The sequence below is a fragment of the Pseudonaja textilis genome, chromosome 2 (assembly GCF_049901715.1).
Source record: "Pseudonaja textilis isolate UNSWEBS1 chromosome 2, rPseTex1.2, whole genome shotgun sequence".
Classification (NCBI taxonomy): Eukaryota; Metazoa; Chordata; class Lepidosauria; order Squamata; family Elapidae; genus Pseudonaja; species Pseudonaja textilis.
In genome coordinates, this window is record NC_141991.1 from 228,305,479 (window position 1) to 228,317,778 (window position 12,300).

General features: G+C 42.9%; 1 protein-coding gene across 4 annotated transcripts in view; it reads right to left on the bottom strand.

Annotated features, from left to right (window-relative positions):
• Positions 1–12,300, bottom strand: part of ERBIN (erbb2 interacting protein) — an 88,668-nt gene that overhangs the window by 47,141 nt on the left and 29,227 nt on the right. For all 4 annotated transcript variants that reach the window (XM_087927227.1, XM_026717377.2, XM_026717369.2 and 1 more), the window contains exon 4: positions 173–290. In XM_087927227.1, coding sequence (XP_087783353.1) covers positions 173–290 — 118 coding nt within the window. The remainder of the gene's footprint in view (positions 1–172; positions 291–12,300) is intronic.

Here is a 12,300-nt window from a genome sequence, read left to right on the forward strand (position 1 = left end):
CACATTCCTTTCTAGAAGATGAAAAGTATTTTAGATTCAAAAGAAATTATGTCATGTATTATCACTTTTGGACCTTTGAACCCAAAATTATTTCCATAGTTTCAGATATCTAAATGTCTAATTTTTATGAATTTGTTCTTCAGTGTTCATGATAATATTAGGAAAAACTCACCATTTTTGCTGACATCCAGTTCCCTGAGGTTTATGAGATTTGCTATGGATGCAGGCAATGTTGTTAATTCATTGTCCGGCAAACTCAACTTGTATAAAGACTGACAGTTAAAAAGTTGCTATTGAGACAAAAAATAAATAAGCAAAACTGTTAGTACTTATGAATCTTCAAAATTATCTGTAAAACATTGTCTCTAAACAACTTTTTGAAAATAAGAATTCATAATTTAATATTGTAATACTTAAATAAGTAACACTTATATCTAATATTATAACTTTTAATGATTGGTGCATTTATTTTTATCAGTGAACACAGAGACACACATGGTTCTATTGAAGCTGATAAGATTAGACTAGAGTTTGCATTTATAAAAATAAAAGCATGACAAACATGTGATTTACCCCACCACCATCCAGCTTTTGAAGATTCCTTGGTGTAGTAGTCCAATATAAATTCTATAAATAATCACACAATTGGAGACTGTTTCTAATAACCTGTAAGAATTTATCCTGGTAGAGTCAAGGTCAAACACCAGCATTTCCCCTCCCCCATCCTTTTCCAACTTATCTGGTCTGACAAAAGTTTGAAAAATCAGGTTTCAACCAACCTTCAGTAATCTAAATACAAGTTCCCTAACTTTCATACAATCCAGATTTATGTAACAACTGAAATTTGTTGTTACATAACTTCCCTGCCAGCATGACCTATTACTGAGAAATCTGGGAGATGAAGTTAGTACATCTGACTAACAAGTCATGTTGGGGAACAATGAATGAACAAAGCGGTATTGAATCCATGGCTTGAAAAGACTAGTTTTCAACTGGTACCTAAATAATAGTATAGTAAGTAGATGCTTCCTCAAATTTCAGGGGAAAAGCATTTCAGGGTGTAGAATTTTCACTGACACAATCAGACTGTGAATAGCCATCAGATGACATTCAGCATTTCTCAGTAAAGGTTGCAAGTCCTTCCTGAGGTTAATAATCTGGCAGATCTTCTACAAGTTTCGTTTGTTTAGCAACTGTCTCATACAACAACTATTTGCAGTTGCAACAGCGATGAAAAGTAACTTTACACCTAATCCTTGTTTTTATGACCTTTACAGGTCTGTAAAGGAAAGGAAAGTTGAAGGAAGATGGTAAGCACAGCCACAGTTTCATTCAGCATCTGCTTCATTTAACAACCAAGTTGCCAGTTGCAATTGAGGTCACTAAATTTGTAGTTTCAAATAACATAAAACCATAAAGCTAGCTCGGTAGTTAAAGGCAGGCTGTGCATTGCAGTGCAGAGCAGATCCAAATTAACATATTTCTATTAATCCTAAGTAAACATAACCCCATATAGAACAAAATCAACTCCAGATTTTATGAATCAGGAGCCACCCACCCACCGCTCTCAATCTTATTAGGATTCAGCCTTTTGTTTCTCCTGCACATGGCACTAGTTCAGAATCTGCACCACCTCTCCTAATTTGAATTATATAGAGAAGTCAAGTCAAGAGTGGCTTTACCTCCACCCCACTCCACCAAATTTTGATGATTCCTAATGATTTCATAGATACCTTTAATAATATGGAAAGGGGGTGAGAGAATGTCTTGAGACACCCCAAGCATAGAGTTAGGGTGTAAAAGTACACTCGCCCAATATTACTGTACAAAACTGTCCTTGCAAGTAGAGGAAGAATCACTGTAACACAGTGCCCCCAGTTCCCAATTCACAGAGATAGCCCAGGGGAATACTATTAGCAATACCAATAGCTGCTGAGAAATCCAACAGAATACATAAACTCAAATTTCCTTTACCTCAGTTCCCATAAGAGACCATCCATCTCATCTAGTTGCACCTAAGAGCCAGCTTATTGTACAGACCCCCAATATTTCTGCCTAGTCAGTATGTGCTGGCAGATTTGGCATGTTCCACATTTCTTTAAACAGTACTATCTATTGAGCCACGGTAGCACAGTGGTTAGAATGCAGTACTGCATTCTACTTCTGCTGACTGCCAACTGCCAGCAGTTTGGCAGTTCGGGTCTCACCAGGCTCAAGGTTGACTCAGCCTTCCATCCTTCCAAGGTGGGTAAATGAGGACCCAGATTGTTGGGGGCATATGATGACTCTGTAAACTGCTTAGAGAGGGCTGTAAAGCATTGTGAAGCAGTATATAAGTCTAAGTGCTATTGCTATCTATGGGGGTTCCAGAAATGTGCCTTCTTTGCTGTGGCAATCCATAAGACCTTGAAAACATTGTTTTTCCAGGCCTTGGGTTAAAATAAATGGAGCCCTTTGCTGGCTGTATTTTTGTCTATGCTTTGTGTAGAAAGGGTGTTGGCACTTACCTGATACGCCCATTCTCTTTGAGCTGTGAAGAACATCCAGTAGTGGGAGGTGCTTCAGTCTCTGCATGTCTAGGCTGGGCTTAATTTCTGAACGCTCCTCCTCCTCCACAGGACTCCTCCCCAGTGTTTCCCCATTTTGGCAAAGACAAGAGAATAACACCCTCACCCTCAACACCCTAATGATTTGTTGGCCAAAACAGGACCCCACCAGACAGAAAAGGGGTGGGGCTGGATGCTCTTCACAGCTCAAAGAGAACGGGTATATCAGGCAAGTACCATGCCCTTTCTCCCATGAACTGTTCAGAGCATCCAATAGTGGGACATACCAAAGCTTGGCCTGTCCTACGGGAGGGACTCCGTCTGGCTTGGAACCCCCTCCTGGTCCCTGTGGACCCGTTGCAGAACTCTTTTGCCAAAGGAGGCCTCAGCGGATGAAAACATATATATATATATATTTGTTGTGATTGGAAGGATCGGTCCTGTTAGGAATTTTGAATCTGATGACTGTTAGATCGTGGATTGACGTCAGAACCAGGAAATGTTAATCTGAAGGGCAAGCCAGTTAATTAGCATGTTGCCTTAATGGGTATAAAAGGACACAGCTGAGCTGGTGCCTTTGGCCAGAAACAAAATGACTATTTTGAATGAGGACGTTACTGCAAAGAGATCTCTGTTTGTTTGAATTTTGAAGGGGAGTCCTAACAGTTTTTGCCAGCCGTTATCTTGTTATTTTCCTTCAGTTTGATTTGATTGTGAAAAGGCTGCTTTGTGTTTGTTCGTTTGAATTTCCAAGGGGAGACATAACATTATTGTTTCTGGCCCTAACAAACCATCTTTAAAGCAAGATGGATTCAAATCAACTGCAGCATTTAGTCGAGCAGCAGCAACAGCAAATTAATCAGCTACTGCAAAGCAATGTGACGCTTCAGAATCAGGTAACACAATTGCTGAATTATGTTTCCAGCTTACCAAGCCCTGCTGCTGTTCCCCCTGCTCCTCCTGTGAGGAAAAGCCCAGTATCCATGCCGGAGAAATTTTCTGGGCAAATGGACATGTTTCCGGCATTTCTGGGGCAGTGTCAATTATTTATGTCCTTGAGGCCTGAAAACTTTCCAAATGATCGGGCCAAGACAGGATTCATTCTTAGCCTTTTATCTGGGCAGGCTGCTAATTGGGCTACTCCCTTGTTAGTTCAAGATAGCCCGTTGTTGAATGATTTCCAGGGTTTTCTTCAACAAATGAGAGTGATGTTTGAGAACCCAATTAAGATACAAACTGTGGACAGACGGTTATGGGACATAAATCAGGGGAAACGGTCCCTGCAGGACTACGTTGCAGAATTTCGTTTGCTGTGTTTAGACTCCAACTGGAACGAGCCGGCTCATATGGCTGCATTCCAGGAAGGCTTGTCTGATGCCATCAAAGATGAGCTGGTCCATGCAGAGAGGGCTTTAACTTTGGATGCATTGATAGTTCAGTGCTTACGAATTGAAGCTCGTTTACAGCAATGTGGACGCAAACGGCTCGGTATGGAACCATCTTCATTTTCTCGTGCACAACCCACGCCACCGAGAGTTTTCCAACCCACGGTTAATGTTGAGGAGCCGATGGAGTTAGGCGCACTCCGCCCTCGCTTAACGGTGCGAGAACGTACGAAAAGGTTCCAGGAAGGTTTGTGCCTTTATTGCGGGGGTCTGGGACATTTTGTTAATTCCTGCAAACGGAGAGGGACCCGCAGATCCGTACCTGAAACCACTCTTGGCTCGTCAGGAAAACAGGGTAGACCTGATCTCAAGGAAACCCTAGGTCGGACACATTTCACATCCCCACCTCAAATTGCTGAAGTAAATCCTGGCCCTCCTCGGCATTTACTTTTGGACACTCGAATTTTTCTACAGTCACAGAAGGAGGGAATTCCTGCGGTTGCGTTGGTGGACTCAGGGGCTACAACCAGCTTTATGGACCGAGCTTTTGCTACGCACTATGGGATCCCATTGGTTGCTGTACATCCACCCATTAAGGTGGAAACCATGGATGGGCGTGAGCTCAAGTCTGGGCCCATTCGTTTCGCCACCCAGCCAGTGCGTATGATCATTGGGGATCATGAGGAGGCGATAAGTTTTTATATCACCTCGAACCTTCATCTCCCTTTGGTGCTCGGAATGTCCTGGTTGCGTTTGCACAATCCGTTGGTGGCTTGGTCGCAGAACGGTATTTCTTTTCCAAGTCTCCAATGTGTAGACCACCTGAGACAATTGGAACGAGCGACGCCTCCATTGGCTGTGGGAGACAGAGTGGGGTTGTCAACGAAACATCGTCAAGTTAATCATCAGACTCGGGGGAAGGGCCCTGCGGTGGGGGATAGTGTTGTGATTGGAAGGATCGGTCCTGTTAGGAATTTTGAATCTGATGACTGTTAGATCGTGGATTGACGTCAGAACCAGGAAACGTTAATCTGAAGGGCAAGCCAGTTAATTAGCATGTTGCCTTAATGGGTATAAAAGGACACAGCTGAGCTGGTGCCTTTGGCCAGAAACAAAATGACTATTTTGAATGAGGACGTTACTGCAAAGAGATCTCTGTTTGTTTGAATTTTGAAGGGGAGTCCTAACAGTTTTTGCCAGCCGTTATCTTGTTATTTTCCTTCAGTTTGATTTGATTGTGAAACGGCTGCTTTGTGTTTGTTCGTTTGAATTTCCAAGGGGAGACATAACATATTTTATAATGCCTAATGAAGGGCAATGGAGAGGCCCAGGTTGCAGCTCGACAAATTTCAGTTACTGGATCAATTTAAGACTTAGTATACCATTTGCAGAAACTGGATCATGTGGCATTGTAAATATGAGTTGTTGAGGAGCATCTGGCAGCTTGGATAGTGGCAATAACTCTGTTGGAAAACTTTTCATCCTTCAAATGTCTCCGCTCAACCTCCAGATGGTTAGGTGCAACCATTGAGGGTCTGGATGTTGAAGGGGTCCCTGAGTTAGCAAAACCCTGTCTGGCAGAAATCTCCATGGTCTGGGCCAGTAAGGAGCTACTAGTACCAGCTCCGCCCTCTCGTCCAGCAGCATCTGGATGACCTTGGGGATCAGTGGAAGTGGAGGGAATGCATACAGAAGGCCCGGGGATCAATGGCAGCGGAGCGCATTGAAGTTCTCTGCTCCTTGCGAGAGGTACCTGGAAATGAATCTTGGGAGCTGAGAGTTGAGGGGGAAAGCAAACAAATCTACTACTGGTTGCCTGAATCTCCTGACCGCCTCTTGAAACAGGGTCAAATGGAGGCGCCACTCCGATTGATCGATCGTGGCTCTGCTTAGCCAGTCTGCCTGTGTACTTGACAGGCCTGAAATGTGCTCTGCTCCAATTGAAAGCACATTGCTCTCTGTCCAACGACCCAAGCACTCCGCTTCCCACATAATGTGTTTGGACTGCATGCCCCTTGCTTGTTTATGTGAGCTTTTGCTATTACGTTGTTGGTCAAGATTAGTATGTGTTGATTGCATATCTATGGAAGGAAGCTGTGAAGAGCCAGATGTACTGCTCGAAGCTCCAGCCAGTTTACGCTGCACGACTGTTCTATGGAGGACTAGCGGCCTTGGGCTGCGAACGATTGAAAGTGAGCTCCCCGTCCAAACAGGCTGGCATTTGTGGTGATGGTAAGTCTGTGGGGCTCTTTGAAAAGGCAACCTCTGTTGATGACTGGTCTGGTCCACCATTGGAGAGAGATGAGGACCTTTGATCGTACCTTGACCTTGTATTTGGAGTTGCTTCAGACAGAGCACTGGAACAAAAGCAGGAACCACTGGAGGGATCTAGTGTGGAGTCGGGCCCAAGGAATAGTAGATATATGTGAGATCATCTTGCCTAACAATTTTGATAGTTCAGCTAGGGGCACCCTCTTATGAACCCTGATCTCCTTAACCAATCGTAGTATGCTATTTTGTCTATCTGGTGACAGGAAAACTTTGCCTTCGACCATATCTATGACTGCCCCCAAGTGGATTAATCAAGTCGATGGTGTTAAATGACTCTTTTTCCAATTTTGAAAACCCGCATTGTTGTAGGGATTGTAATGTGGCTTGAGTATCTCTGACTGCTTGATGATCGGAAGATGACAGAATTAATATGTCATCAAGGTAACACTGGAGTCGTACAGGGATACCTCGGAGATGAGCATCCAGAGCTGCAAGAACCTTTGTGAAAGTCCTGGGGGCAGATGCTAGTCCAAAAGGAAGGGCAAGGTATTCAAAATGGTGGTCATTATAACAGAATTGCAAAAATTTATAGTGGGAAGGCCGAATAGAAATATGTAAATACGCCTCGGTCAGATCTATAGACATAAGGACATCACCCTTTCTGATGCCGAAGATAGATTGCAAGGTGTGCATTTTAAACTTGCGATATACTAAGAAACGGTTAAGACGTTTCAAATCTAAAATTGCTCTCCACCTCCCCTGAACTTTAGGGAACAACAAAAAGATGTGAATAGAAACCTCGCCCTCATTGGTTGGTAGCTACTGGTTGGATGGCTCATATGTCCAGTAGATGTTGGACAGCTGTTTCCATAAGATTTTGTATAACCGGATTTCTGGAAAGAGGGCACGACATGAAGAAGTCTGGGGGGATGGATTGAAACTCCAGCACAAGGCCAAATCTGATCATGTCTCTGACCCAGGAATCAGACATTAAGGAGTCCCATTGGTCTGCGAATAATTGAAGGCATCCGCCAATGGGAGCCGGGTCCATGGGGTTATTTTGGATGCTGGAAAGACCAGTTTCCTGCTCCTCGAAAGGATCTCTTGGATTGGCCACCTCTTCTGTTCCTATCCCCAAAGTCAGACCTCTCTGGCTGCTGCCCTGGTCTGAATGGTGGGGGTCTCTGGCATCTAGGTTAAAAAGGTCCCTGATAAAAGGGCCGAAAGGATCCCCTCCGAAAGGACTGAGAGTTTCTAGAATCTGACTTCCAAAAAAGGGAAGGCAGAATTTTCTTTTTGTTTCGGGTTTCGATTAGCAATGGATCGAGGGCAGGGCCAAACAATTCGTTTCCCGTAATAGGAGATGAGGCCAGCTTGCATTTGTGCTTAATGTCCACTTGCCAATGTTTTAACCATAGTAAGCGTCACGCTGTGACATGTGAAGTAAGGGCTCTGGCTGAAAATTTAACCTCATAAGTTTGGTCAGCAGAGAATTCAGCAGCTGCTATAAATTTTGCAATGTCTTGATGTGCTCTAATGTTGGAATTTGGGACATGCTCCCATAAGAGACAGAGACATCTGAGAGAGGAACGAATAAAGGAGGAAGTGGCCATGGCCACTCTGATGGCCCCGCATCAGACTGATGGGCCCTGCGTAGGGCCAGCTCGGCCTGTTTTTCCTCTGGCTTTAATGCCTCCAGCGCTTCACTGGGAATGGGAGACAAGGATGCTAGCCCCACTATAGGTTTGTCTACCTCGGAAGTATTCAACAATTTTGAGAAATCAGAGGCCAAATTAAAATATTTCCTGTCATATCCCATGGGGGCAGGGTACACTGCTGCAGACACCCACTGCTTCTGTACCAGGTCCAAAAACATGTGAGGAACTGGAATCACATCTGCCTTGACTACCAATTGATTGAAGATTAGATCGTCTGGTCCCTCTTCTGAAGGAGTTGGAGTGGTAGAGGGGGCCGACTTGTCAAGGCACACAGTGTTTTGGCCTTAAAGTGATTTGAACAGTTGTGGGCAGAATAAGCCTATAAATACAGGTTGATTGGGAACAAGGCCCTCATCCTCAGACATCCCCCTTTCTAAGGGGTCCGCTTCCGACAGGTCCGGGTCACTGTTATGTATTGATCCTGATTCAATCTGTTCCATTTGATCCACTTCATCCCTCTCCTCCTCCATCAGCCCTTGGAAGGGCGCTTCCCCCTGCAACTGTACCTGGGTATAGTGTTGCTCTGACCTGGCCAATGACCTTAGTGATTGAGAATCATAATTAGTGGTTACAGGATGTTCCCTGATCAGAACAGCGTGTTGAAGACCTGCTGCGATTCCCTGGCATATTGCCAGCTCCATCCATGCCTTCATCCTCTCTGGAACTTCCTCTGGAAGAATGTCATCCTGACGAAGACCGGCAGCTGTTGGAGTGAATGTAGCTTCAGGAGTCCTTCGTGTGGTCGGTGTTCCAGGTTATTGGGCCGGTTGGCTCTGTGGAGCCAAGCTGCGCCTGGATGAGAGGGAGAGATCTAGGGGAGGAGGAGGGTGGGAAGAGGTAGACGGACCTGGACTGGGGGGCGGAAAGTCCTATGAGGCCCTGTGTGCCTCCCATGTGCACTTGTCTGCTTTTCTAATGCTTTATGGAGCCTGTTGGCATCCTTTTCTGAAGCTTTAGAGTTCCCTTTAGTCTACTTAGGTTTGTGCTGAGATTTAGCTTTGACCTTCGAGTTTGAGGTCAGAGCTGCTACGGCCTGCCATTTCAATTGAAGGAATTACAGTATGCTTGTTATTCAATGCAATACTGTGGAGGTGTTTGGCACGCCAAGGGGCCTGATCTAAGAACAGACCAGTTGCCCTGATAATGTTTTATTCCCCCCCCTTTTTAAAAAAAATCTATAATGAGTTGTATCTCAGTAATAATATTTTATTGATATTAAAATATACCAAATTATTATTATTATTATTATTATTATTATTATTATTATTATTATTATTATTACTATTATTACTATTATTTTATCACTAATATATAGCTATATATGTATGGATATCAAATAAATAGCACACAGCTAAAATTATTGAAAATCCAAACAGCCAAATTGAGAATGCCTAAAGGCCCAAGTTAATGAAGGTAGAGGCCTTCAACAGCTTCCCTGCACAGGCGGACACAGACCTAGGTGCTTGCTGTTGTGCCGCTGGGTTGATTGGGCTGTGAGGGTTAACCCAACAATTTAAATGTACAGATAGCCTCGAATATATGTAGCAAGAAAAAGACGAGGGTGTAATAATCCCAATGGTTCCTAAAGAGAAACCTCTGCTCCGGAAAAAAAGTACCTCACACAGCATGAAATTAAATACAGTCAGCACGTCCAGGAGGTCTTTGTAAAAAAACAATGGTCTCCAGCCATTAACCTTTTGGCGCGCTCCCCAGCAGCAAACTCCCACCATGTGGAGGAGTAGCCTCCGACTGCTTCTCCTATATGGCTAAACAGCGAGGAAGGGTGGAAGGAACTAAGCGTTTAAATCTTCCACCCCCAGACAGCGTTCAGAGGGGGGATGGAGAACGATACAACTCTGTTGTGAGCAAAAATGCTCACACCGCTGTTCAGATGTAATAAACTCTGTGGCTATTGCAATGGCAGGGGTAGAAAGAGTGGTTGTGGAGAGGGGGAATGGAACAACGCCGAAGCCTCCCTCTGCTTCCGGGCACGAATCAGAGCTTCCTGACAATGCGAGCAATCACTGACTGCCAGATGTTAAAGAGCCAACGTCATGAGATCGTAATGCAATTAGGAGGCTAAAGAGTCCTAAAGACAAACTGGTCAATTTTCAAACCTGCTAATAAGAAACAAATTTTCCTGTTTTGGCCAAGGAAGAATCACAAGCACTGCCTATCCTGAACGAGGATGAGCCAAAACTGGGGAATGCTAGGGAAGAGTCCCGTGGAGGAGGAGGAGCATCCCAGAAATTAAGCCCAGCCTAGACATGCAGAGACTGAAGCACTTCCCACTACTGGATGCTCTGAACAGCTCATGGGAGAATAAATAGATCACATTTTGTTTTGTATTGCATTTTTATGGTTCATTATATTGTGAGCTGCCCAGAGTCAGCCTGGAGTCAGGCAGCACCTAAACTGAGTTAAATAAATAAGTAAATAAATCTATCAATAGCTGACTCTATCCCAAAACCAGGACTGAATCCAAATTGAAAGGAATAAATAAAATATATGTACAAAAATTGAAAGACACTAAAATACCCACAATAGAAGAAAGGTTTATAAAGATAATGGCAAAATTTATTTGATTAGAGAAACTACCCCTTGTGGACTTTTTGCTGAAAAAAAGAGAAAAATGAACTTGTATTCATGGGTTTGGGGATTAGAAAGGGTAGCTTACAGAAAGTAGGAAATTGTGATGCAACCTTAGAGAGAAAAAGTAAACTATAAATGCATTTATGACCACTGTCAAAAAGAATGGAAGGTGCTTCTTTATAATCCTTTCTTTCTCTTCTACTATTTCTTAAATTTTCTTAATTTCTTTCTTATTTTCTGTTTCTTTTCTAATAATACCTGAATTGTTTTATCTTCATAAAAATGACTTCAATAAGCTTTAATTTAAAAGGAATTATCAGTTTCCTCTAAGAAATGCAACTACAAAACTATTACATGCTCAAGTACGTTGAGACAATCCAGGAAATGTTTCCTCAGGAGCAGAAAGTTACTAGTCTGATGGCACCACTGTGCTTCCGGTCTGGTGGCACTACTCTCTCATGCAAACATTCATTTACCACTCCCTGCCATCCACCCACTCAATCCCTCAGCCAGCTCAAATGAAGCCACATCACCAGAAATCACAAAGTGTGTTGTCTGCCAGACAGGTACAAGTTTCTTGTCCATGTCCTTGGCTTCATAAACTGAAACAATGTGTATCCTATAAAACAAAATATAGTAACCTGTTTTCCCATTCTGTAGGCCAACAAGTGCCTTATCAGAAAAATATATTATTAATGGCACAAAAGCTGTACCTCTGAAAAAGGGAAACTTGGAAGGAGAAAGTATAAACCTGCTACAAAACTGTGTGCATGTAAAAGCATACAATTGGACATTTTAATGAAAAACAACTTGGGATGAAGAAAATCAGACAGGGACAGGAGTATCAAAAATCTACTTCATTATATTTAGGGCACTGACCCAACTTAATATCAATCATCGTTCTGTAGTATATGAGGCTTTTTTTGCTGGGATGGTGCAGAAGGAAAAGGTGTAGCAGTCAGCTGTTCATTGTGAAATATCTGTTTCAGGTGCTTATCTAATAGTTTTTGTTTAGCTTTTGGATTTTGAGGATGCAGACAGAATGTCTGAGTGACAGAAGCTGTTTTTCAACATTACACTTTTTGCTGGTTCAATCAGTGAAAAATGTTTCTTTGCGTGTGATGATATCGCAATATCACTGTGATTAGAATGGTACTGATTATATGGATCTGTTTTATTCAGATTTTGTCTTGAATATTGGACTAAAATTACCATGGTCATCTTGGTAAATTATCTAATTCTTTTATTTTTTTAATGTTATCAACCAAAATAACTTACAGATGTAGAGCGACACAAAGCACCTAAAAGCCATGGTGGCGCAGTGGTTAGAATGCAGTACTGCAGGTTACTTCTGCTGACAGGTGGCTGCCAGCAGTTCGATTCTCACCGGCTCAAGGTTGACTCAGCCTTCCATCCTTCCAAGGTTGGTAAAATGAGGACGCAGATTGTTGAGGGCAATATGCTGACATTGTAAACTGCTTAGAGAGGGTTCTAAAGCACTGTGGAGCAGTATATAAGTGCTATTGCTATTTTAAAAAAGGAGTGCTTCACAAAAGATGCCAGTTTGAGTGAAGCACCTTTTGTGAAAACATGAAAACTGTTGGAAGGCCCGCTTGACTGCCTCAAAAGGCTATTTCTGGGTATTTTTGTGCATATATGCAAATGCTTCGCTTTATTAGTCATTGCGGTGAAAATATCATGTAGAAAATTAACAACAGTCTCCAGTGACACTATGCATGCCTGTCAGCATATAATCTGCTTTAATGTTTTAATGATGGTACTTTCTTC